The sequence below is a fragment of the Canis lupus genome, chromosome 21 (assembly GCF_003254725.2).
Source record: "Canis lupus dingo isolate Sandy chromosome 21, ASM325472v2, whole genome shotgun sequence".
Taxonomy (NCBI): domain Eukaryota; kingdom Metazoa; phylum Chordata; class Mammalia; order Carnivora; family Canidae; genus Canis; species Canis lupus.
In genome coordinates, this window is record NC_064263.1 from 38,567,215 (window position 1) to 38,594,196 (window position 26,982).

Sequence of the window (26,982 nt, forward strand, 5' to 3'; positions counted from 1 at the left end):
CTCACCGTGAATATCACCATCAGGAGTCCATTATCAGAAATGCCAGTTAGTAGGGAGTATAATTTTGACTCACGTTGCCAAGCCCTCTAATCCTCTAATCCCTTACAAAACCCTTTTATTTTTTTATTTCTTTATTTTTTTTAAAGATTTCATTTATTTATTCGTGAGAGACACAGAGAGAGAGGGAGGCAGAGACACAGGCAGAGGGAGAGGCAGGCTCCATGCAGGGAACCCGACGTGGGACTCGATCCTGGGTCTCCAGGATCAGGTCCTGGGCCGAAGGTGGTGCTAAACTGCTGGGCCACCCCGGCTGCCCCCAAACCCTTTTATATACCTATGTGATGCCCATGACGGAGGAGAAACAGCACAGGCTTTGGGTTCAGACAGACCCGACTTCAAATCCTGGCTCTGCCGTTTTCTAGCTGTGTGACCTTAGACAAATCGCTTAACTTGGAGCCACACGTCTCCTCGGTCGTGTAATGGGGACCATCTATTCCCTCTGTCCTAGGGTCGTCGGGACGACGATGATGATGGGATGACAGATTGCTCATAAAGTAGTTAGAAGCAAGGTGGATACTCAGTAATGAATGGGGCTGCGGTCTGTGGTAGAACCAGGGACTGGGATGGGTCAGTGACAGGGACTGTCAGCTTTGGGGCAGGAAGGTGGGGCCAGACGTGGAGGGGATGTGGTGGTGGGGAGTGTAGTACGGAGTGAGGCAATGCATGTGTCGTTCCAGGCTGGGTGTGGGGGTGTATGCACGTTGTGTGTGTGTGTTGGGGGTGGGGGGTGGGAGGTGTTGATAAAGCCTGTAAAGCCAGGATCGCAACACCCAGTCCTGACCTGCTCCAGAAGCTCCTCCTACAGAGCCAAGGGTTAGTTTCCGAAGCGCAGAGCACGTGGTCCCTGGTTCTGGGAGGCGCACACCCCAACCTCGATGCAATCCCCGGGGACAGTCCTCTGGCCTAGTTCCCCCACAGTCTGGGACCTACATCCCAGGCGCTGGTGCGGCCTGTGTGGCTCTCTCTCCTGAGCCCAAACCCCAGTCCTCCTCCTGTCTGGCTTCTCTGGTAGTGAGGAGGCAGGCTGGGCCCAGACGATCCGAGTGGCCGAGCGTGGGGCGGTGTGCTTGTCCCAGGCCTAGGCAGGCGCGCTCCTGTTGTCCCTGCCTGGCCGGCCCCCAGCCCCCCGCTTCCAGACCCCTGACCACTCCTAGCAGATGGAGTGAGGGGCTCAGCAGAGAGCAGCAGAGGCTGCACCTTCCCGGGCACTGCCTCGCCTCCCTGGCCTTGGGGAAGAAAGTGTTGTTCAGAGAGACCACATCCTTCCTCCCTGAGGCCCCTCCTGCCCCTCCTGCTTCAGACCCATTCCTTGTCTTGACTCTTTTGGTTTTTTGGAAGGAAAAAAAAAGTGAAGTGGAGGGAAGATGGTAGGAGGGAGAGAGACAGAGACAGAGAGAGACAGAGAAGAGAGAGAGAGAGAGAGAGAGAGAGAAGGGCACTGTGCTCCCCCTAGAGGCTGAAAGAGATTTTGCGGGCTGCTCTCCCTGGCTGTCGACACCGTTGCGCTAGCTTTCAGGGAGTTAACCTGGAGATGGTAGACATCTAAATACTCCATCTAGCAATTAAAGAGTAATTCTAATTGCAGTCATATGAAATGTTGGCCTTTCTGTCCTAATTACTGCACAGCATAGAAGCAATCATAACTTTTCATTAAATGCGTCTTAGATTTTCTGTCATACACCTGCTTCTGTGCAGAATAATCCTCACTTGATTTTTTTTTTTATAAGGGATGGTCTTCCTAGTCCACAATATAGAAAGTGTTAGTGTATGATGTAGAAAATGAAAGGGACAGAGAGAGAGAGAGAGAGAGAGAGAGAGAGAGTCAGAGTGTGATCACAGGCAAACGTTGCTGAGGATGTGAGACAAGCCCGGTTCCTGCCTTGGGATCCGTTGCAGACAAGTGACAAGTGTTCCAGGGGCACCTGCCCTGGGCCAGCGCCGGAACAAACCTTTTTCTCTCCGGGTGTGTGTGTGCTGACATCAAAAGGCTTTGCCAACTTTCTTCTTACCACATGGGGGCATTTTTTTTCTTGAATCAGTGATGAGGGAGGTCCCCTGCTATTCTGGCCAGTTTGCTATTCGCCTCAATTTTTCTAAGGCAGTCAGTCTTTGGGAGGCCAAAGGATAAATGATTTTAAAATGCCACAGAGGTGGGGCACATGGGTGGCTCAGCGGTTGAGCGTCTGCCTTTGACTCAGGGCGTGATCCTGGGGTCCTGGGATCGAGTTCTGCATCGGGCTCCCTGTGGGGAGCCTGCTTCTTTTTTTTTTTTTTTTTAATTTTTATTTATTTATAATAGTCACAGAGAGAGAGAGAGAGAGGCAGAGACACAGGCAGAGGGAGAAGCAGGCTCCATGCACCGGGAGCCCGACGTGGGATTCGATCCCGGGTCTCCAGGATCAGGCCCTGGGCCAAAGGCAGGCGCCAAACCGCTGCGCCACCCAGGGATCTCCCTCTGCCTGTGTCTCGGCCTCTCTCTCCATGTCTCTTATGAATGAATAAATAAAATCTAAAAAAAAAAAATGCCACAGAGGTAATGAGCCAGAGTTTTTTTGGTTCTCTGCTGGGAAGGGCTCCTTCTGCTCTGGGATCTTGACTCCCTTCAGGAATGATCTCCCATTAACAGTGCATTTGGCAACGGCGGGCATTGCATTGGTTAGGACTCCTTGACATAATCTTTCAAGCTCTGGATACTTTCAGGCTCTGCTTGCCAGAAGGAAGTTATACTCATTTTATTCACCAAATGTTCTGGGTACTTGACAAAACATTAACTCATTGAATGCTCGTGACCGTCTTATGAATTATCTATTTATCTGCTGTTGTAGGCCAAATAATGACCCTCCAAAGAGGTCCACATCCTATTCCCCCAAACCTGGATTTTACCTTACATGGCCAAAAAGGATTTTGTGGATACGATAAGGGTCTTGATATAGGAATATTACCTTGGATTATTGATGTGGGTCTAATGTTACTACAGGGATTCTTAGAGGATGAGGTAGGAAGGTCAGAGTCAGAAAGTGAGCCATGAGTGAAGAAGCAGAGGTCAGAGTGAAGGGCTGAGAGCTGAGTAATGGGAGCAGCCTCGAGAAACCAGAAAGGGCAAGGACGTGGATTCTCTGACCTCCAGAACTGCAAGGTAAAATTGTGTCGTTTTAAGCCACTAAGCCTGTGGTAGTTTGTAATTCAATAACACGGCCAAGATCCTGTGGAAAAGAAATGATAGAGCCGATATATATATATATATTTTTTTATTTTATTTTTATTTTTTTTAGAGCCAGTATTTGAAGTAGGCTGCACCCATGTGCTGAGCCACCATACTGCACTGCCTCTCACCGAGGGCCTCCCTCGAGGCTGATACCCCCCTATACTCCCCAAATAACTGCGGGGCGACTAGTGCCCTTTCACTCAGGAGGAATAGGACTTCATTGAAAAGTCATCAGACAGGAATGAATGATCCTGGGCTGGGGGCAACTGTCTGCCTGGCTCTTGCACTCTGTCCCCTGACAGCATTGTTTCATGTCCCCAACAAGGTAAACCAGTTGTCCCTAAGATCCCATCCCTGGGCCTGACATCAAGGAGAAGTATTGATGCCCCTTTCCCGCTACTTCACGGCGCACACATGGAGCTTTCAGAAGGGGGACTCCAAGCAGGGCGTAATTGGCATTTATTCAAATTGTGCTTAATTGAATACTTCATCTGAACCTCAGAAAACCGCATGGGGTACAGGCTCTGCAAAGAGGAAGTAATTTTCATTAACAGGATCTAAATGAGTCTGACACAAAGACCTACCTGTGCCCGACACAGCTAATAATCGCGGGTAATGAACCTGGGGCTGCAGACAGAGGTTTCCTTTTCCTGTTTTAGTTTGTCCTTCCTGCCTCGCTTCCTCGTGTCCTCCCTCCCCTTTTTTGGAACGGCCAGCTGCTGAGGGTGGCTGCTCAGGGTGGCATGTGGTGGCTCCGTGTGGCCGGAGGCCGCGCTCCGTGCTGTCGCTAATGGGCCACCCAAGGCCCGAGGCCAGTGAGCTGCGCTCTGCCCTGGACTTGGCCTCCTGTTTGCTTCCTTGTAGGACGATGCACTTTATGCCTCCTGGGGAACTTTCCTTTCTTTTTAATTTAAATTTTATTCCTTCCATTTTTTAAGAAAAAGATTTTATTTATTCATGAGAGACACACAGAGAGAGAGAGAGAGAGAGAGAGGCAGAGACACAGGCAGAGGGAGAAGCAGGCTCCATGCAGGGAGCCCGATGGGGGCCTTGATCCCAGGACTCCAGGATTATGCCCTGGGCTGAAGGCAGGCGCTCAGCCACTGAGCCACCCAGGCATCCCTCCTTCCATTTCTTCAAACTGTGTCTTTGACCCATATATTTCCTCTAACTCCTTCCTCTCAGCACTTACACACAGTCTTCCAAGGGGAGGAAAAAACTTCTCAGGATTAACCCTCCTCCACTCCCTTCATAGAACATCTGGTCGGGCAGGGTTGCCTGTGGGAGAAAGCTTTTGGGGGATTCTCTGCCCCCCCCACCCCGACAGCCCATCCCAGGCATGCTTACGCAGCCAGGCCCCTGACCAGGTCTGAGTCACCAGGGCCTGACACACAGCCGCCAAAGAACGCAGGTCCCTTTTCAACATGTGTGTTCGGTGGGGACGGGGATAGATAATCTATTCATATGGCAACGCTTTTCCTTTCTGTGTAGAAGAAGAGATTTATCATATGCATTTATTTATGCAGGATAATATGCCAGTGTCAAACCAGTTAAAATCGAGATAATACTCTCTCTTGGCAAACTTCACATTACTATGCATTATCCAGTTCCAGAGTTTAAGCTGCATGAGCCGTGCTCGGTAGACTGTCAGCTGCTGCCTCAGAGGTGGGGACATGGTCTCCAGTTATAATGTGCCACAAGCTCTGAGGAACGCTTTTGAGAGAGAGGGAGGACTGCACCAGCAAGGAGTGTTTTCCATTTTATTTTATTTATTTTATTTTATTTTATTTATTTATTTATTTATTTTATTTTATTTTATTTGTTTTATTTCATTTATTTTATTTTATTTTATTTTATTTATTTTATTTTATTTAATCACCACTCGAGGGTGCTGTCTGCTTCTGTGGCAGTGGGTGGATTTCATTTTGCCATTTACCTCGGGAGCAGTGTCTTGGGTGGTATCTGAGTTAATAGGTGCCAAGTTTCCAACATTTTCCAATGGTGTTTTGGCACCTAACAGTTTGGGGTCTGTAAGCCGTCTCTTGGTGGTCCTGTTCCTTAATCCAGTTCTGGGTGGTGCAGTTTCCCCTGCAGCCTTGACCCTGGCCAAGGGGTCGGGGTGGGGTGGGCTATTGGCTGTCCAACCCGTGTGGTTGTGGCCAAGGCTTGCTGCCCACCTGGTGTCAGCATCTCTTTACTACAGACACAGCCCTTCAGAGATGACCCACAGGCAAGGCTTGTGGACCGCAGCCTTGCAAAGCCAGCTGAGCAAGAACTTCCGCACCAGGTTCCTTACAATACATGGCACTTGGGGTGTGATGCTGCCCTTTGATCTTATGTTCTCTAACTTGACCTTGCTGTCCATGAATTTCAGGCTGAAAGTAGGTGGGGTTCACTATCAGGCAAGAGGCTAGGATGAGCGGCACCCAGTCCAGGGGAGGGCGAGCCAGCAGTCTGCCAATCTGTCTGCATTTCTGCAGAAAGGCGGTGGGTCCCCTCTTCACTCAGGCACGCTGTTCTCTCCGATGGAGTCCTGGGGCCCCTGGGGGCCATCCCAGCACCACATGCTGACAAGTGAGAGCCAGTCACTGGGGAAATACATATGGGAGGCAGGTGCCCACAAGGATGGAAGAAAATACCATGGGAAAGAACCACAGGCTACAGGAAAGCTTCATTGCTCCTGGCTCAGCTGTCTGTAAAGAACACTGCTCGGCTCAGGTGTGCGCATTTTCTCAGATTCTCAATTCTCTTTTCCAGATTGTGACCATCTTGGCAAACATGTCTGTCCTAGAGCAGTGCGCCTCTGACATCATTCAGGAGAATGGTACGTCTTTGCAGCAGTGTGCACGTGGCATGGATTATATGGTTTATATAGGACCATGGGCCTTTGTGTTTGTGTGAAGAGCTGTGTGCTGGTATGGAAATGTGGGCATGTGTGTCTCCACAATTACGTGAGGGTGTGTGTGTGTGTATATATATACATATATATATACACACACACACATATACGTATATATGTGTGTGCGCTTATGTGTACAGCTGGGCCAATAGGTAAATGTTTGCTTTCGAGGGACTTTAGTTCCATGGGGCAATGAATGAGAAGATGGAGCATGTCGGATGACGATAGTGGGATGCAGAAAATAAAGCAGGGCAGGGTATAAGGTAGACCCGAGGTGAGGGGGTTAGCAGGTGCTATTTTAATTAGGGTGATGAAGGGTAGACGAGTATTTCATTATGATCCAAAAAGTAAAAATCTCTTCCTGCCGGAGGATGCATTTGGACTTTAAGTTGTTCCTATCATATTGGATTTGGCCTCACTTAGGAAGCTGAAGCATCTGAAGAGGAGTGAGGGTGGGGGAGCAGGTCAGGGCAAGCCTGACCCCTGGACCCCTCACCCGAGGACATGGCCATCCCACTGGCTCCCAGGTCCCACCTTGCACCAAGGGTGTCACCAGAGTCGGGGTGAGGTGGGCCAGGGAGAGGCCCTGTGCTGTCTCTGCCTCTGCTAGGGACCAGGACAGGTCTGCCACCTTGCAGCTGGGAACGCAGAATAGCGAGGGCTTCCTGTGACTGGGAAATAAGGGAGCAATTAGCAGCCGGTCGGAAACCCAAGACGCTAATGAGGACGAGTGAGCTGAGAGCCCTGGGCCAGCTGCTTCTGCTCTTGTTAATCCCCCTTCCCCCAGGTTGCCCCTGCTGTTTTAACAAACACACACATTCCCCATCCCCCATTGCCCTATTACTAATTGAAAGACATCATTTTGTGTTAATTTCATGTGGTTGAGGTAATAATGAAAAACTTTCCTGAGCCAGCTGAGACTGAGAGACTTGAGGAGCATCCTTCGCAGCCCCTTCTGTCCGCACTCAGAGCCTTAAGTTCAAGTGGTGAACGGCAATGGATATCCAGAGGCCCATGGATTTGGGATTGGAACATCTGGCCTCTGTAGAGGGTTTGATGGTTTACAAAGGGCTATTGATGGGCTCATTCAGTCAGCAGTTAGAGACCTACTACATGCCTGGCATTGCACTGAACAAATGCACACAGAGATGAAGAAATCCTTGGCTTTGTCCTAGGAGAGCCCAACTGGAGCCCAAAAGTGATAACATGACATAGTGTAAGATCGACAATAAAACACTGCAGCAGAGGGCAGGGGGTTGCCACCAGGGAAACTGGAAACAGACTGGGCTTGAATCCTGGCCCTCTCAGTTACTAGCTGTATGACTTCCACTTTTCCATCTGCAAAATGGGAATGCACCTACCTCGCAGGGTGCCGGGAGGATGAAGACGGAGCTTGTTACAAGAGTATCTAGGGCAGAATGGGCCCTGTGCCAAGCGCACCTGCTCTTTCAGGAGACTGGCAGGCTCAGCTGAAGAGCCTTCGATGAGGAGATTGAGTACAACAGTGGGCAGAGCTGGAGGGACCGGCAGGGCAGGGGTGGTGATGCAGCCAGGGCCTGCTGGAGCTCAGTGGGATCCTGGGCGGAAGGGGACAAGCGCTGTCGGGAGAACCGGACTTTGAAAAGCAGTCCTCTTACCAGGCTGCATGAGACTGATGTGTCCTGCCCTGAATGCAGCCTGGTGATCTTGTCCCTGTCCCGCCCCGAACTGTGTGTGAGTGTTGGTGATGGGGCTGGAGGAAGGAGGCCCGGCTGCTGTCACCCCTACACTGGGAGGCAGGTCAGGGCAGCCCAAGCTCTTAACTGTCAACCCCATGACATCAATAGCTTTCCTTCGACTTCTCCCTCAGAGGCTGGGACTGAGCCGGAGAGAGTGTTGGGGAAACAGGGCATTGGGGGCTGGTCCCCGAAGCTGTAACTCCCAACCTCCAGGCAACCTTTCTGGCATTGAGCCTGGCCTGGCCTTTGGAAACACAGTCTAGATTTTTCTAGGAAGCTCAATTTCATGGCATCTTATTTTTTTTCTAGTTAAGACAGATGAAGTATATATATACATATATATATTAAGATTTATTCATTTATTTATTCATGAGAGACACACACACAGAGGCAGAGACATAGAAAGACGGAGAAGCAGGCTCCTCACAGGAAGCCCGAAGCAGGCCTCGATCCCCCAACCTGGGATCACGCCCTGAGCCCAAGGCAGACGTCCAACCGCTGAGCCACCCAGGCGTCCCGACCAAGTATATATATACTTTATTTATATACTATAAATATATTTATATATGTATATATTTATATATATAATTTATATATTTATATAAAAATGAATTTTATACATATTTATATATAAGTATTTATATATATAAATATATGTATATATATATACAAAGTATATATATACTTTATTTATATACTCTATATTGTATATATATCCACGAGCCCTGTCTGGTTTAAGTTCTGTGCTGGCAAGATTCTCCCCCCCCCCACCCCCGCCCCAGTGCGGGGAAGGGGATGTGGGCAGGGGCAGTTAGGAAATACCTCCCACAGAAGTATATATTTATAGGAAACTTGGATTTTATACATTTGTAAGACTCTTCACCTGAATGCATTCATATTCATTCATTTGATATTCAGTGAGCAATTTGACTGAAGATTTGCGTGAAGCCGCTTTCTAGGTACTGCATCTATTTCCATGCAGGAAACGGACACACGCCCTTGTGCCCTGGAGCTTACCTGCTGGTGTATGAGAAACTATCTGATTCCTTGTCAGTTTGCAGGTGCAAAGGGGGAATTGGGAAAGTGGCTTCTTTGTGGGCACCTGAACCCGGAGTTAGTAAAACTTCCTAAGCCTGTGGCACTTCCTAAAGTTGTCATTTTGATGTCCCCTGTTCATGTGCCCACAGGCCATAACATACATACCTCTGGATATTCATGGTCGTGACCTTGTCTTAGGGACATTGTGGGCATAGGGAGCCTGAAGACTATGTTTCATTCAGTGGCCTGGGAGAGGGTTGGGAAGAGAAGCACCTTGCCCTAAGCTTAGTGTGTGTGGTGGCAGAGGTATTAGAGACTGGGTCCCTTGAGCCCGCAGGAGGGAGAAATGGGTACTTAACAAAACTCATCAGAAAGAGAACCCCTCCCGACTCCCCAGGACTGAATAATCTAGGGGCCATAACTAAGTAACTTAACAGCCCCTGTGCGTTGAGATCCAGGAGAATTAGAAATGACATCTGGTTCAAGTAAGATTCACAGAGGCATGTGGCTGAGGTCCTGGACTGGGGCTAACTCCTGTGTGCACTTGGGAAATCATTTTCTCTCTCCAGATCTCAGGTGCTCTTCTGTGAAATGGGGGGTAGGGTGGAGAGTGGGGTTGGGCTAGATCTCTAAAGGCCCTTTTGGCTCCCCAGTCTAAGTCAGAGGTTGCAAACTTAGATACCTATAGAACCAGACAGGTACTATCCATGGATGATGTAGGCTCAGCAGGGACTGGGCCAATCTCATTTAAAATAGCAAGCTGTTAATAAGCTTTAGCGTATCATTGTCAGGAAGAGCTGTGGCCCCCATGTCAGATAGGAGGTAATTTTTTGGAAGCTGGATTTTAATGGAAATCTGGGTTTTAATGGAAACTTCCCAACTTTCATAATAACAAGATTTTTTAAAAAAATTAGTGTGTGGAGCAACAGAGCAAAGTACAATATATCCACGGGCCCTGTCTGGTTTAAGGTCTGTGCTGGCAAGATTTCCCATCCCCCCCCACCCCAGTGCAGGGAAGGGGGTGTGGGCGGAGACAGTTAGGAAGTACCTCCCACAGAACACGGACTTTTACTACAACCTGCAGGATGGGAATTACTTAGTTGGAGTGTGAGAGGGAAAAGGATATCCTTGTGGAAAAATTAGGTGGCCGGGGCAGAGGGTGAGAGTGAATGTGGGTATGGGTTTGTAGGACAATCAGAAGATGGATCTGGTTTCATGGGAGGGTGGGAAGAATGCTCAGCTGACCAAATTCAGGCCCTACCCAAACCTCTCAATTCAACTCTCCATCCTCCGCCAGTGCTAGAAGCCCCTAAAACATTTGATCTGCTGCTTGTCCAGCCTAAGGTTTGGCTCACCTCCCACGGGGGGCCCATCACCTCTCGACCCATCTCAGATGCAGCTGGATCAGAGGCGAAGTAGTGACAGAGAAGAACCAGATTACCTGAGTTCTGAGACCAGCTCCCTGGCTACTAACTGTGCGACCCTGGAAAAGAGACCCTGCTTCTCTTTGGGCCTCACAGTGAATTATACAGATACTTAGTTCCAGAGACTATTGGGAGGCTTTAGGGATCATGCATTTATTGTGCATTCAGTGCAGTGTCATGCACATAATAAAAGCTCAGTAATAGCATTTAAAAAATCAGAAGGGAGGCCCTCCCGATGTCCCTTCCAAGTAGAGTGACTTAGGCATGGAATCAGAGATAGCCCCAGGGCAGGAGGAGAAGCGGTGGCCTCATCCAGTGCCTTCCCATGGTTGAGACCTCCTAAGTCTCGGGCTTTTGCAGCCACCTATCCAGCTGGCCCCGGGGTGGGGGACAGGCTCCCCGCGGGGGCAGGTGCCAACTGTCCTTTGCCTTCTGCCCAGGGGTCCAGCTTATCATGGGCATGCTGTCCGAGAAGCCAAGGTCTGGAACCCCTGCCGAGGTGGCGGCCTGTGAGCGAGTCCAGCAGAAGGCCGCGGTGACTCTGGCCCGTCTCAGCCGAGACCCAGAGGTGGCCCGGGAGGCCGTGCGGCTGAGCTGTAAGTGGGGCGGGCTGTGGCAAGAGTGGGGAGGTGGGCCTGGGATGGGAGCACCCCCAGTTTCGTGGTGGCGACAGGGGACTCACAGCCCCGCTGGCCGAGGTGACCCCACTCTCAAGGTGCCAGAAAATGCTGGCATGGGGGCCCAGCATGTGGCCCCCCATCTAGCTGGTAAGTTTGGGGCCAAAACTAGAGGGAATCAGGGCCTGGGGAGGCTGAAGTCGGATGGAACAGCCACTCACCCAAGACTCCCCGCTGAGAGCCCTACCCCTTCATGCAGTCGTTCTGTTTTGTCCTTCACTCAGTTATTCACTTATCTACTTGTTCATCTATTCATTCACTCATGAACTCATGCTTTTGTTCATTCGTGCACTCATTCACTGCTTCTTTTATTCACTTTTAATTCATTTATTAATTCAGTCATTAAATCACTTGTGCATTCAGTTCGTTACATGTCCCCAGCGAGTCTTTTCGAAGCACCCACTCCCTGCTAGACTCGGTTCTGAGTGCTCGGCCTAACACCCTGACTGTGCATTGTCCTGACCACGGGGGCTTACAGCCTCATGGGGTGGCAGATATGGAAAGACAAAGGTGCCCTTGCATACCATAGGCCAGTGTTCAAAGCATGTCCGAGCCACGTTTGGCACAGGGGGGAAGCAGCTCACATTTTTCCGGGTGGTTCGGGGAATGTGTTAGCAGGGAGGTGAGCCTTCAGCTGTGGTTTGAGGCTTTATTCCAGGGTGATGGTTGGGGAATGTATCCCAGGAAGGGGCCCAAGGATAGGATGGTGTTGTTGCCTATCGTGCAGGTACCTGGCAAATAGCATGAGGTGGCCCCAGGTTCTGGCTCCAGAAAGACTTTCTGGAAGATAAACACATAGAATGTGTCTGTACACCTTTTATTAATATCTTACGAGTTGGCTCTTTGTTTTGTTTTTGTTTTTTGGAGTTTGTAAAAAGCCAATTTACATTGAAAAGCAGAGTCATTTATTTGCCTTTCCTCTATAAAGGCCTAGGAAATATTAACCTCCTCAATCTGGAGTTTTCTATAATCTTAGGAGCAATACATTTTCTGACTGTAATAGACAATTGGGAGAAAAATGGGAAGTCCTGCTGATAATGATATAAGCATTAAATATAGTTCTGGCAAAATCAGAAGTACTGACACAGGAAGTTCTTTCTCAGAGGTCCCAGTACGTTCTGTTGCAGCTCTCCTAAGCTCAGTACTGGCCCTGAGCAGGGTCTGTTCAGACCCAGGGGAACAGAAAGTCTCCACTACAAGCTCCTCCAGGTGGGTTCAGCACCTTTTCTCTGGCCAGGTGGTGAGCTAGTGGGGCCCTGGAGTGACCCAGAAAGCTGTGGGTGGGGCCAGGGGGAGCACCTCTGGGTCAGGCCTGGCCAGGCCCGTTCCCATCCTTGTTCTTGTGTGTCTCCCGCAGGTATGTCCCGCCTCATCGAGCTCTGCAGATCGCCCTCCGAGAGGAACAGCAGTGATGCTGTGCTCGTGGCTTGCCTGGTGAGTTCCCCGTATCCCCCCGGCTTTCGCCCTGGGCTTTGGGGCTGCAGACCAGGGGCCAGGAGAACTGGCGATGCCTCGGCTGGCTTGAGTAAGCCATGAGACTTCTCTGCACTCAACTTTCCTCTTTAAAATGGTGATAAAGGTGTTTCATTTAATTCACAAAACTGTGAAGAAAAGGGATGCCTGGATGGCTCAGTCAGCCGGTTGGGCATCTGACTCTTGATTTTGGCTCAGGTCATGATCTTAGGCTCTGACTTCCCACTCAGTGGGGCACCTGCTTGTCTCCCCCTCCCTCTGCTTGAGCGCTCTCTGTCTCTCTCTCAAATAAATAAATAAATAAATAAATAAATAAATCTTTAAAAAGATGAAAGATAATGATATGAGGTCATATATGTGAAAGATGGGGGGGCTAGGGAATCCCTCACACATACTTTTAATAACCATGAACGTTTGAGGTTCTGAGGAGTCTTAACAGCAGCTCAAGACCAGGGTGGCTGGTGGGGAGAATGTTGGCAGGTGGTAGTGATACATGGTACTTGCAGCAATGGAAGGTAGGGTATGGAGGTCTCGTGTCTGTTCCAAAGGGGACACTGGGAGAGAAGCCTTCCATCCTCTTCGACAGGGCCCCTCTACTGGCACTCTTCCAGCCTCGTAGCCACCCCCCTCCCTTGTAGAGTAGGACTGGCAGCAATAGGACAGGACAGAAAGTGTTATTTGCCAAGATCTTCAACTTGAACCAAAGCAGCGCATCTCACGAGATCCCCACCCAACTTCTTGCTGCTTGGAGCCACCATGAGAGACTCAACTGTACCGATGGGAATGCGTGCTTTGTCTCTACATTCCTCCCTGCTGGGGCTGGACTGAATCCCCAAACAGAGCTGCTTCCAGTTGGAAGCGTGAAGAGGCCGGGAAACCAATGTATAAATGGGTCATTTGACTTTCAGAAGGGAGTGCCCAATTCTTGGTTGGTCCTTAAAGAACTCGAGGGGGGAAGTGAGGGATCTGGAGGGCCTTCAAGCCCCCACTTTCTCTCCGTCTCTCCCCCTTCCTTTCTCTCTCCCTCTTCCTCTCTGTAAAGCCCCCTCCACACTCTATCATTTTTTAGACGAAGCTCATCTCATTTTTGGGAGCTCCTGATAGGCATTGTATGGTTGTAGAGACCGGAGGGCATTGCGGTCAGACACACCTGTCTTGGTTTTGCCATTAACGAGCTGCGGGACAGTGAGTAGGTCACTAAGTGCCTGTAAATCTTATTCAATAAATATTTACTGAGTGATTCTGTGTGCTGGGCACACTTCTGAGCTATGGGGACACAGCTGTGTGTGTGTGTGGGAAAGACAAAGACAAACATCTCTGCTCTCATGGGACTTTGATTCTGGTACATGCAGAACAACTTTAGCTTTTTGGTGCCTTTGGTGATCTGTTGGAGCTTCTGGATCCCTTCTAAGAATAATGTTTTAAATGCATAAACCAAAATATATAGAATTAAGAAGGAATTATTACAATAATTATTGGAGTATTTATGTGATATAATTAACATATGTACTTTTAATTAACATGTTAACTAAGAGAGATAGCAGTGGGTCTAATGAGTATTATAACCTTGACTAGAAATGAGCATAAATGCTATCTGAGGGTACCTCCAGCAAGAGTTACTGGGGTATGAGAGGATCTGTGACTTTCCTTGGCACACAAGTTGCAGGAATTGCTGTGACTTCATGGTTGGTGGCTGCACTGAAGGGGAGGCTAAGCTTCAGCTGGAGGTTAGTACGTGTAACGAGGTAATGTTTTCCCCAGTTGAGAGAACTTCTTAATCCTGTCTCGCTCAGTGAGTCAAGTGGAGAGAGTTAATGCTGGGCCAACACAATCGTTGGCCCCAATCGCCATTATCTCCAACGCTCGGGACGCCCACAAGTGCCCAGCACCACGACGCCCTCAGGTTGTAGTGGGAAACCAGAAAGCTCCATGCAGGCCTGTGGCCACAATTCTTTGTCCATCCATAGTGTTAGTTTGAAATAAAACATGTACAAGGGCTTGGCCACCATCTTCAGTCACGTGAAGGACTTTTCCAATGGAAAAGGTATTACATTTCCCCTGGAGGATGGCTCATGGGATGCTGAAGAGAGCTTCTCCCTCCCTAATCGACCCTTCCTGTGGCTGCTGGGCTAGTTCTAATTTTACAGTCACGATGCTTCCATCATTGGCCCTTCCATGGTCCCCCATGATCTGTGGCCTACTGTCTACAGCCCCGTGCCTTCTGGCTCGAACACAGGGCTGGGGCCCAGATCCATCTCCTCTGTCAAGTGTCCTGGGGGATGCCTGTGGCTCAGAGACAGGGAGTACATGGGCATCTGGGCCTGCCGGCTTGGATTTTGTTATCTTCAGTGGGAGGTAGGTTATGGGATCTCGTGTGCTGGGTATTAAAAGGGGAGGGTCTTGGAATTCAAACACAGGCCTGCCTAATGCTGAAGGTCTTGGCTTTGTGGCCAGACCTTCTTGTTTTCAGTCATGCCTTCTCCCCCATGTCTTAGGGCACTGGTCTTGCTCCCTTGGCTCTTGGCAGATCTTTCTTCCCCCCCTTAGTCTGGAACCTTCTTAGGGCTGGGGACCTTTTCTAGCCCTTGATATCTCCATAGGACCTTGGCTTTGGTGACTGTTTCTTGCCTGGTTGAGGGACAGATAGACTTCTCTTCCCACCCCGAGGCCCCAGAATTGCACGTGGTGGTGATTTGGCTCCCAGAAGGGGTTCCACATTTGAGTGTGGCCCCCTGGCTGCTGAGATAGGGGCCGCTAGGAGGCTGGCCTGGCAGATGGAGTTGGAGGCTACATCTCCTGCCTTCCCCAAGGCCTTCTTCCCAGCGTCAGAGGCTCTCTTCAGGTGGAGGGAGGACATTTCAATTATTGTCTCCCACATCTGGGAGAATGGCAGTGCAGATTGCCTCGCGCAAACAGAATTGATTTTTCCTTAATGAGGCGGCTGTCAGTGGGCTGCTGGGCTTGTTTAATGCTTGGGTGTTTTCAGACTGTCTGGGACTGAGATCCTGGGATGACTGGCTGTTAACCCTCCCTGGGAAGCAGAAGCCCAGAGACAGGCTTCAGAAGGGGGAAGGGTCCTTTGAGCTCTGGGACGCTGAGGAGGGGGTGCTCTGAGTTGCTTTGGATTCCTGTCCTGCAGGCCTTCTGGGGACCCCAGGGAGATGAGGGTGTCCATTGACCTTTGTGTTTCCAGGTCTGTTTCTAGTTCATTCATTCTTTCCCTCTCCCTCTTCTCCCCTTTTATCTCCCTCTTCTCTTTCTCTCTTTCTCCTTCTCTCTCTCTCCCTCTCCTCTCTCTCTCTCCCTCTAAGAAAAGAGAACCACAGGCCAGGGGGTGCCTGGGTGGCTTAGTCAGTTAAGCGTCTGATTCTTGATTTTGGCTCAGGGCAATATATCAGAGTGGGTGAGATGGAGCCTCGCATCAGGCTGTGCTCAGCAGGGCGTCTGCTTGAGATGCTCTCCCTCTGCCTCTGCCCCTGCCCCACTTTGTCTCCCTTTCTCTCCCTCCCTTTCTCTCTCCCTCTTCATTTTATTTTTTGCTTTTCTCTCCTCCAGAGCTTGACTTCTTTCAGGAGTTTTTCTCTCTCCTTCTTTCCCCTCAGCTCTCTCCGCCCCCCCCACTCTCTCCCCTTCCTCCCTTTATGGCTCCTCACCTTCTCCTCCCTCCCTCCTGTTTGCCCCTCTCCCCCCTCCCTGGGCACTCTCGTTTTCTTTGTCACCATCTCTCTTTCTCTCTTTCTCTCTCTCTCTCTATCTCTCTGTCAGGCTTGATGTTTCTTTCACCAGCTCATCTCCGCCTCTCTGTTTTAACTTTGCCTTCCTGTCCCACTTCTCTGTTGTCTCTTTTTCTCTGTTTCTCTATTTTCTTCTTCTATCTCATTCTCCTCGTGAGTCTGTTTTCTCTCCATTTCTTTATCTTTCCTCACTGCTCCCTCCCTCTTGCTTTATGATTATGATGTAAAATATATCAATGGCTTCCTAGGCTCCTCTGCTGAAGAACTCAGGTTCCATTTTTTACTGTGACAAGTCAAGGGTATAGAGTTATTTTTCCCAGTTGGAGCCAAGAGGAATCAGAAAGTGCTATGGAGTTCAGCCTCTGTAGCCCCTTGGGGGAAAACAGCCCCCAGGAGAGGCAGGACACACTACTGAGGGACAGTCTCCTAGAGTCTACTTCTTGCCACTAGCATTCCAAACCCCGCTCAGGTCCCTCTCCTTGATCCAATTTGAACATGGCAGCCCCTGTTCATCCAACAACCAACTTAAGCCTTCCTTTCTTTTCACTGACTTGGTGGTTTCTCAGCAATAGGTATAGGTCATGAGGGCTCATGTACTCAGTATAACCCCGTGCCCTGGGTCTGCTCCATCCCTACCGTGTGCACGGGTGTGAGGGTCCTGCAGTGGGACTGCTGCTGGGTGATCTCGGGAAGGCCCCTTTCCCTCACTGAGCCTTCATCTCCTCATTTCCAAACTGAAGATCATGACACCTACCCTGTAGTATCCTGTAAGGATTAAATGAAATACTATGTGTAGATATGCAGTAAGTATTAGTATTCCTTTTTTTTTTTTTTTTTTTTTTTGCTTTTTCTGCCATTCCAGATATTCCCTTCTCTTTGTTTCTCGGGCAAGGGCACCCCTAAGCTCTCACCTTGTTCCCTGCTGTGAACAGAAGAGGGAAGGAATTCACAGTCATTGAGCACTTAGTATGCACTGCCTCAGCGGACTGAGAGAGAGGCGGAGGTAGGTGCGCGGCCCACATTTACAGTTTCAGGTGGCTCTAGCAATAAAACTCCATTTTAAAGCATTTCATTTTTTCTTTTTTTTTAATTTAACATACATTTATTGAGCCCTGTGCCAAACCCTGTCCTTCCTCTGTGGATACAGAGAAAAATAAAACAGAGTGTCTATCTTTGAGGAGCTAAGAGTCTAGTGTGGGAGACAAACACCGAAAAACCCAGTAGCAGTCAAGGGTGAGAAGGTTCAGGTCAGCCCAGGGGCCATGAGCGTAGAGAAGAGGGAAGGACTGTCTCTGCTTCAGGGAATCAGGGAAGGCTTCACAGAGGAGATGATGGTGGGCCAGCCCTCACAGGGTGAATGTACCCGCTGGCTAGAAAAGAGTGAAGAGGGACTTTGTGCCATGGAGAAATGCTAAGCAAGGGCATGTGGACATAAAGCAGGATAGAGCACTCAGCGAGGAGTGAAATGCCCAGCACAGGGGGACCTGGGCAGTGGTGTCATTCTGCCAGCATCTGTCTTTCCCGTGCAGAATCTCCATCTCCTTCAGCTTTATGACCTTCCTTCCTCTCTCTTTCCCCTCCCATAATACTTTGTCAGAACCTTGCTGAATTTATGAATCAATATCCCTTGCTATTCTCAAGCAACTCTAGGGACCTGGAAACAAGGCTGTAATACCATTGAAGCTTCTGGTAGTTATGGTCTCTGGAATGAACAAATCTTGAACTTAAATAGTCAGTAAGTTGACCAGACTTTTTAAATAACAGATCTTTAGGACAACCAGGTTTCTGAGCTGATTGAAAAACCAAAATGGTGAGACCATTATTAAGATCATGAGGGCTTTCAGATGACATCCACCATAATGACCATGGTACAAACCAGATGACCAAGTGATAAACTTATCATAGTGACCAGGTGACCAAAAGGACCACGTCCTTAAGGTGCCAGCTGACCAAGGTGATGATTGACTCAAACTGACTGATCAATGTGCCACTTCCAGAAAAGCACCTCCCAGGGCAGTTGAAGGGAATACATGCATCCGAGCAGAGAACCTGGCCTGACCTGTGTCCTCTGTTCTATTTCTCCCCAGGCTGCTCTGCGTAGACTGGCTGGGGTCTGCCCTGAAGGCCTGCAGGACTCTGACTTCCAGCAGCTGGTCCAGCCCCGGCTCGTGGACTCTTTCTTACTCTGCAGCAACATGGAGGAGAGTTTTGTGTAGCAAGCGTGGGAGAGGAAAGACATTTGGCTCCATTCTCTTGCCCTCTCTGAGTACATACCTGTGAACACACCTGAGTATGCACCAGCTTCCTCACCTCCTTATTTATACTTAATTTATTTTTTATACAAAATGGAGAGAGGGCTAAATATTCTAGCAACACCAGCAGGCAGTGTGTAGGGCCTGGGAGTCTTCTTCGTTTTTATTTTTGACTTCTGTGACTTTTCAGTTACAGATATTGAAATGCATAATGCCTAATACGACCTATTGTCATGGGCAATTTCCCTTCATCTTGCTTTCTCTACTCTCACTATATAATCTTGCCTCATTTCCACTCCCGTTTGGAACTAGAGTATGTTCACTGCCCAGCAGTCTTTTGGCTTATTTTTTTTTTTAAACATTGGCTTACTCCTTTCTAAAAGATGTTAAATAAATTTCATAGTTGGACAGAAGACACTAGAAGGAAGGTTTTATTCTTTAATAGATGAAATCGTACAAAATGTGTCTTGTATTTTCAGATTAAATCACATCTTAGACTAAGTTCCTAATTTATAAGGTGTCATGTCACAAAATCCTTTCTAACTATTCAAACTGTGTAGAGAGTTGTATCGTTTTCACAAGTGCATGAATGCGTCAAGTTCTGAGAATTTAGTGAGAAATCAGAAAGATTTCCAAAAGTCCCCACAAACTCAGTTTCCGTATGCTTTTCTGCTCTTGTATAATTTCCTGGGGACTAGGATCCTCAGAGGAGGTGTTAGTATATGATATCTTTTTGAGAGTGTACTTGAAAGTGTGCTGGAGCTGGCTCATATCAGCTTGCAAGGGACAACTGTGAGAATGTCTCCCCCATTCTGCATTCAGTGATCTCATTTTGGTAGCCTGAGATTGGCAATGGTGAGAGTATTTACATCTCAGAAACTAGATGATGTTATAACTCAGAGATTTTTTTTTTTTCCGGAGAGCTGGTTTACCAATATCATTTCTTGAAAGTATCACAGAAATCTATAATCCTTCTGAAAGGCTTAATATCATCATAAGTGATATGATTTTATACAATTCAAGAAACATTTCTTGAATTCCTATTACTATTCTAAATGAGTTATCCTAATGTATCCTGTCCTGAGTTGAGCATGTCACTCAATTATCTTGTTTATTCTGATACTAATCACATGAGATGTCACTATACTATTAAATCACTTGCCCAAGATCACTAACTAGTAAGTGGTGCTAGGATCTGAACCCAGCAATGTCTATTAGCAGAACCTATGCTCTGAAGTCCTACGCTAGGTGACGAAGGTGACGTCAGCGTCCTTCCACCTGAAATGATGAACATAATGGTGATAGTCATAACAATAGCAAAGTTATTATACAATATTTAACATGTGCCAAGCAATTGTTTAATATCATTCTATATATTCTTATGAGTATACATTAATACATTAATATTTATTACTATATATTATTTATTAAATCCTTATGCAACTCTGTGAGGTAGTTATTCTACCCATTTTACAGATGAGGAAACAGGAAATTGCTTTTTTTTTTTTTTTTTTTTTTTTTTTACTTGAGACAACGGAGCTGATATAGTAAGTAAATGGCAGGTCCTGGATTCAAGCTAAGGTCTTCAGAGTGCTTGTGCCAAGCTTCTTCGAATAAGAGTTTTGATATATTTCACTGGGTTATGCAAATTATCTAGACATTGACACCTTTCTTCATATGATAACAAATTTTATTAGTATCACTTCTGATGTCACCATTGGCTTGAAAACTCAAACTTTATCATTGCCAACAAACACTGTCGGTTGTTGTGCTGGAGGTGACAAGCTCACTTTATTTGTTTTTGTGACAATGTCTGCCAAATATTGCAGTCTCAGTAACCATAGTTTTTCTGTCAATTATTCTCTCAAGTAAAAACAGTATTCCGTGGGAAGCAATGAGTTTCCTCTGTAATTCAAACAATCACACAAGGGCTTTTTTTCTCGAAACTGATACACATCCTAGTTCAGCACACAGCAGAAGTGCCTTAAGTGTAATTCTCATTTTAGCACCCAGAAAATGAAAAAAAAAAAAAAAGATGTCTACCGAGGGGTCAATATTTAATAAAGTTCATGATTTGTACTGCTTCACCAAGGATATTTCTAAGTGAAATTGGTCATTGAAAAAGGTACGTTAAGTGGTGACAGTAAAGAATACGATGAGTGTAAGAACAGGTTGGTACTGCTACCTTGATCATATCAAGGTATAATTTTACCTACCATTGCTCTCGTACTATTAGTACAAACAGCAACAAGTGACAAAAGGTAAATATCACATGATACTAAAGAAGACCAAAGTTGGAAGACTGACACTATGTGACTTCAAAGCTTTCTGTAAAGCTACAGCAATCAAGACAGTGTGGTATGGTTGAAAGAATAGACAAATAGATTATACAAACCGAATAAAGAGTGCAGAAACACACCCCCATAAATATAGTCAACTGATCTTTGACAAAGGAGCAAAGACAGTAAAGTGGACCAAAGGTAATCTTTCCCACAAGTGGTCCTGGGACAACTGAACATCCACATACAAAAGGAAAAAAAAAATGAATCTAGTTACAGACTTTATATCCTTCATGAAAACCCAAAATGCATCACACACCTAAATGTAAAACACAAAACTATAAAACTCTTAGAAGATAGCAGAAAATTGAGATGACTTTGGGCACAGTGATGACTTTTAGATACAACATCAAAGTCATGACCCATGAGAGAAATAGTTGCTGAGCTGGACTTTATTGAGGTCGAAGACTCCTGCTCTGCGAAAGACCATGCCAAGAGAATGAGAAGACAAGACATGACTGGGAGACAATTCTGTGAAAGACCTTTGGCAAAGGTCTCATTTCCAAATATACAAAGAACTTTTAGAATTTGACAATAAGAAAATAAACAGCCTTATTAGAAAATGAGCCAAAGACCTTGACAGACATCTCACCAAGAAGGTAGATGGCAAATGAGCAAGTGGAAAGATGCTCTATATCATGTCCTAAGGAAAATTTTAATTAAAACAATGATGAGATACTACTACACACCTATCAGAATGGCCCAAATTTGGGACACTGACAATGCCAACTTTGGCAAGGATACAGAGCAACAGGAACTTTCATTCATTATTGATGGGAAAACAAATGGTACTAGTCACATCATGAGACAGTCTGGCTGTCTCTTACAAAACATATTCTTAAAATACAATCCAGTAATCATATACCTTGGTATTTACCCAAGGTAATTAAAAATATGTCCACACAAAAACTTGCACATGGATGATTGTAGCAGCTTATCCATGGTTGTCAAAACTTGGAAGTAACACGGCCTTCAGTAGGTGAGTTGATAAATTGATACATCCTGACAATTGATGCTATTCAGCGCTAAAAAGGAATAAGCTTTTAGTCTAGGAAAAGACAAGGAGGAAGTTTAAATGCATATTACTAAGTGAAAGAGGCCAATGTGAAAAGGTTACTGTATGATTCCAATTATATGACATTCTGGAAAAAAAAATCCTATGGAGCCAGTAAAAAGGTCAATAGTTGTCAGGAGTTTGGGGGGCAGTGATAAGAGCTCAAAGGATTTTTAGGGCAGTGAAGATACGCTCTATAGGATACCTACCATATGGCAGATCATGTTATTATACACTTGCTCAAACACCAAGAGTGAACCCCAGTGTAAACCCTGGACCCTGGTTGATGATGATTGTGTCAGTATAGGCTTATCAGTTGCAACAAATGTACCACTCTGGTGGGAGATGTTGACAGTAGGGAAGCTACATCTGTGTGGGGACAGGGTGTATGTGGGAAATCCCTGTACTTTCCTCTCAATTTTGCTGTGAACCTTAAGCTAAAGAAATAAAGTCTTCATAATAAAAATAAAGAATAGGAAGAGAAGCTCCAAGACCGAGGGAACGAAGAGCCTCTTCAAAGGCGCTGGGACGCAAATGGCACAATGGAAGCTTCCAACTGAAAGTTCCTTGGGTGAGAGCACTGGGCCCCTAGGGGAACTGCAGCTCTTTCACGTCCTTTCTATGGCCATATTCAACTTCAGAACGATTACTGTACCTGTGACAACATCTTTTGTAACACCTACAAATGCATGATGTTACACAGAAGGGGAACTTTATTTAAAAATCAAAAGAGGAGGAGGAAGAAAAAGAAGCTGGACCCCAAACTCAGGCCAAAGACTTAAAGGCTTTGTTTTTCTTTTTTTCCTTTTTAATAATGTTATTCGGAAAGAGAGAACTTTTGAAAAAGAACATTTGAAAGTGGGAATGAAAGGGTGACATCAAGCCACGATGGAATTTATAGTTAAAATCCACAGTAGCAGGAGAGCGCCTTGCCCTTCCTCTGCAGGCTGCAACGGGTGGGAGGCAGGACGGTGTGACGTGGTCTCAGCCGAGGAGACCCTCCACGTCCCTCCATCCCACAGCAGCCTGCAGTGCAGATCGGGGGCTGGCTGTGTCTGTGACGGCTCCTGGGCTCCCAGGGGCAGGGAATCCCTCTCCAGGACTCAGGGCCAGGTGGGCAGGAAGGAGCCTTTCCTTCCAGCTCAGTGGAGCTCAGTGGCTCCACCTGAAGTTCGCCCCCGGGGCCAAGCGAATGCTGATCCCATTGAGTGTGGGCCTCTGCCTGCAGTCATTTTGCCATGTATCCCCTCTCATAATTCTCACATTTGTGAATTAGTTATTACTGTTAATATTCCTATTTATACCTTCCATTACAGATGGGAAAATGAGGCTTGGAGAGGTTAAGTAATGCTGCCAAAATCGAATTGTTGAGACAGATGCAGGCATTGAACCCACGTCTGTCTAACTTCAGACGTTTGTTTACTGGGAAGAAAGCAGGCACTTAGCATGAGGCCCCTATTAGAAGGTAGATACAGCTCTGGACTTTCGAAGAATCTTAATCCTTCAGCAAACATACCATAAGGGTCTGCCCTGCGGCCCAGGAAAGAAAAGTAAAAATGAGTAAGTGCTGGGATTACTTGTGGTTTGAGTTGTCAATAAGCCAGTGCCCTTAGAAAAGCTGTAAAACATGATGGTTAAAACAAATATGAGCTCCACAGCCTGTTTCATTTTGAATCCTGGCTCTACCCCTTACTCACTGTGTGACTTTAAGCAAAGGCACATAACTTCTCTGTGCCTCAGTTTTCTCGTCTGTAAGATGGGACAAGGATAGTGCCTTAATCATAGAGCCCTTGTGAGAATTAAATGTATTAAGACATGGAAAAGGCTTAGAATAATGCCTTATGACCAATGCTCAATAAATGTGGCTGCAGTTATCATCCCCCAAAACCCACCTTTGCATCTATTCAGTTGCCTGGTCCCTCTTGACAGTGCCTCAAATATAAACCCATAGTGTATTAGGAACAGACTTTAATCCTGCAAAGGATGTAGGGACTATCTAGTCCCATCTCTACATCCTACACTTAGGAGTAACAAGACTTGCCTAGAATTACACAGCAAATTAATGGAAGAGTTGGGACTTGGAACCAAGAAATTACACCTACTATCACCAGAGCTGGCATTTTTGGAGCACCTGTTCTGTGCCAAGGCACTGTAACATACCTGACTTCACGAAATCTCTAAAATGACTGTGTTAAGTAGTCATTATTAATCCCCTCTTATGAATAAGGAAACTGAGGTTTAGAGAGATTTTATATCTTGCCCAACGTCACATAAATGGCCATGGAAAACGACTATCTGGCCCCAAAGCCGTGATCATAACACTTTGGCGCACATACATTTTATTACATCCACGTGCACATAACCCCAAACACCATGCTTCGTCTTAAAAATAAAAGTACAAAAAAAATAAATAAAAGTACAACGTTTTATCAAATTCTAAACTTTCTCCTTATTTGAGAAAAAATAGTTTTCATTTTTAATTAAATACTTTTTAAGCCCTGACACTTCTTAAAATGGCAGTAACGGATACGAAGATTAATTTCAGAGGGAAAGAGAATAGGAGTGAGACAATGAAATACAACTTAATCAAAATAGAAATCCCAGGCAGTTCCTGATCAATACCAGTAAATTGTCTAAAACAGCTACTCTTTCGTCTAGTTTCAGAATAAAGCATCAAAGAAAAATCAAAGTAGATGCTCTGTGTTATCAATTCCATTTTTAAAGCAATGACAGCCTTTGAAAACAATTGTTTTAAAATTCCTTTTTGCTAGAGATTTCTGATGGTCCCTTTGTAGAGATCCTATTATGTCTATACCCTTAGAGTGTGTGTCTGTGTGTGCGTGTGTGTGTGTGTGTGTGTGTGTGTAAGATAGGGGGGTGGAGATTGTCTCTGACTTGAGACCCTGCAAGGAAACCATGGGGTCCAAATAGAAATCCATAGAAAAATCCATAAAGGGCTATTTGCATGTTTTCAAATTTTGGATCACATGAAAACAAGAATCTGGTCAGTTTACCTACAGCATTTACATGCCATTTTCTTTAAAGTTTGTGGCTTCTCTTCCACTTTGAGACTGGGTTAGTCTCACTGAGCCATGCTTCCACCACCAGCCTGAAAACAGTCACTTCTCCCATTCCTGCAGGCCACAGGGACCTCTTTGACAGCCAGGGACGTGGGTGTGACTACTTATGAGTGAGGTTCCTCAGGCTTCCACCCTCAGGGAAGGTCAGTTGGGGAAGAAGCTTTCAGGGTGTCTTTCAGCTCCATCTTGTGGGCTTGGCTGCCCCCCACTGCCCCGAGCTGTGTTGCACTCTCTGCTAAATCCACTCTTGCTTTGGGTACAAGGTGGGGGAGGAGCATGCTGTTTTCAGGGGTCTTTGAAAAATTTATTCTTTAGACTTCATACACATTAAAATGTAATAATGACCTTACCTATATGACCTATACGTTTAGAGTACTTTTTTTTTTAAAGATTTTATTTATCCATGAGAGACACAGAGAGAAGAGAGGCAGAGACACAGGCCGAGGGAGAAGCAGGCTCCCTGCAAGGAGCCCAATGTGGGACTTGATCCTGGATTCCGGGATCACACCCTGGGCCAAAGGCAGATGCCCAACCGCTGAGCCACCCAGGCGTCCCCGTTTAGAGTACTTCTAAAGTTAAAAGTTCACTGGGTGTTATACTATATGTGGCAAATCAAATTCCAATAAAAAAATATACACAAAAAAAAGGTTCATCTGGGGCGTTCCATTTAGATGGTTATGAGAATTGCTTCATACGACCCACCTAAGGTAATTCGCTCGCCTTGGACCTGGGTGGCACTTTCCTTATGGAGATCCATAGAATTTCCAATTTTGAACAAGACATTTAAAAGGCATATAGCGGGGCATCTGGGTGTCAGCAGTTGAGTGTCTGCTTTTGGCTCAGGTCATGATCCCAGTGTCCTCCCTGCAGGGAGCCTGCTTCTCCCCCTCCTTATGTCTCTGCCTCTCTCTCTGTGTCTCTCATGAATAAATAAATAAAATCGTTAAAAAATAAACATAAAAAACTAAAAGGCATATAGCAGGCAAGAGAAGTGAAGGTCTTTCCTTAAAACTCACATCCAACCTCATTTCTCCCCTCCAAAAGATAAATCCCATCTGATTTTCCAGCATTTTCCTCAAGGGTCCCAGTATCTGGGAATGACATGGAGTTCTCTTAGGGGTTCCTTCAGATAATGACAAAGATGTAGGGACACAAAAGCAGAAGGTGCTCACGGGTGTCAGATGTCACGCCATCAAACAGGAAGAAATGGCCCTGGGTGAAGGCAGCCAACCTCTCTGAGGTCCCTCATCAGGAAGGCTCCCATCACCCCATCCATGCTGGCACCTCTGAGTCAAATGACCAGTGGACATTTTCACTTTTTCTAAGAGCTCAACCAGGATGGCCATGCCCTCGTCTATCTCCTGGCCCCTGAGTTTGACGGCCACGTGGAGTACTCACACGTGCTTTCTCTCTTCCCCACGATTGGTCACATGTGTGTCCTTCAGCTCTGCTGTGTCTTCTGCCTTTAAGATCAAGGCCTCCTTCACTTTGCTGAACCTCAGCTGAGTCCTGGCTCGGGCAAGGGAGACCCCAGAGAAGTAGCTGAGGCTTGGGGAGGCTCACTTGCAAGAGACATAGGAGCCAGTTTGGAGCTTTCATGTTGCCACTTAATTTCTTTTTGTAGAGTTGGCTTCTCACTAGGATTATTGAGCAAAGCACAGTGGGGTCAACCTCCTTCCCCAAAGACCATTCTAGGAGAGTCGGGGAATGGGACACAGAGCTCATCTCCAGCATGTGCCTTCATCCTCCTGGCATGTCCCATGGGCCGGGGACCCCTAGCTGTCACCCCAGGGCTCTCTCAAACCAAACTCAAATTTTTAATACTTATTCATCAATTAAAATATCCTCCTTCTCTCTTTTGTTGTTTACCCATATTCCCCAACAGTTACGTGGCTCTCCCCCTGCTGCCAGAAAATTCCCAAATGATGGGAAAACCCTCAGGCCTGAAATCATGTAATTACAGGATCATAAAATACAGCTAAAGATCCACATGATCTTGACAAGGACTAGAACCAAAGGACTCATGCGT

The 26,982-nt window shown here is 46.8% G+C and overlaps 1 protein-coding gene across 3 annotated transcripts in view; it reads left to right on the plus strand.

Moving 5' to 3' along the window:
• Positions 1–18,893, plus strand: part of INSC (INSC spindle orientation adaptor protein) — an 87,926-nt gene extending 69,033 nt beyond the window's left edge. The window contains exons 9-13 of one of the 3 annotated variants that reach the window (XR_007404678.1): positions 6,023–6,089; positions 10,785–10,940; positions 12,379–12,455; positions 17,091–17,231; positions 18,316–18,454. Coding sequence is in view for 1 of the 3 variants with exons in the window: in XM_035704157.2 (XP_035560050.1) it covers positions 6,023–6,089; positions 10,785–10,940; positions 12,379–12,455; positions 18,316–18,444 (429 nt within the window). In the remaining 2 variants the exon portion in view is untranslated. Of the gene's footprint in view, positions 1–6,022; positions 6,090–10,784; positions 10,941–12,378; positions 12,456–17,090; positions 17,232–18,315 lie in introns of all 3 variants that reach the window. The other 2 variants (XR_007404679.1, XM_035704157.2) reach the window with 2 other exon arrangements.
• Positions 18,894–26,982: the final 8,089 nt, after the last annotated feature.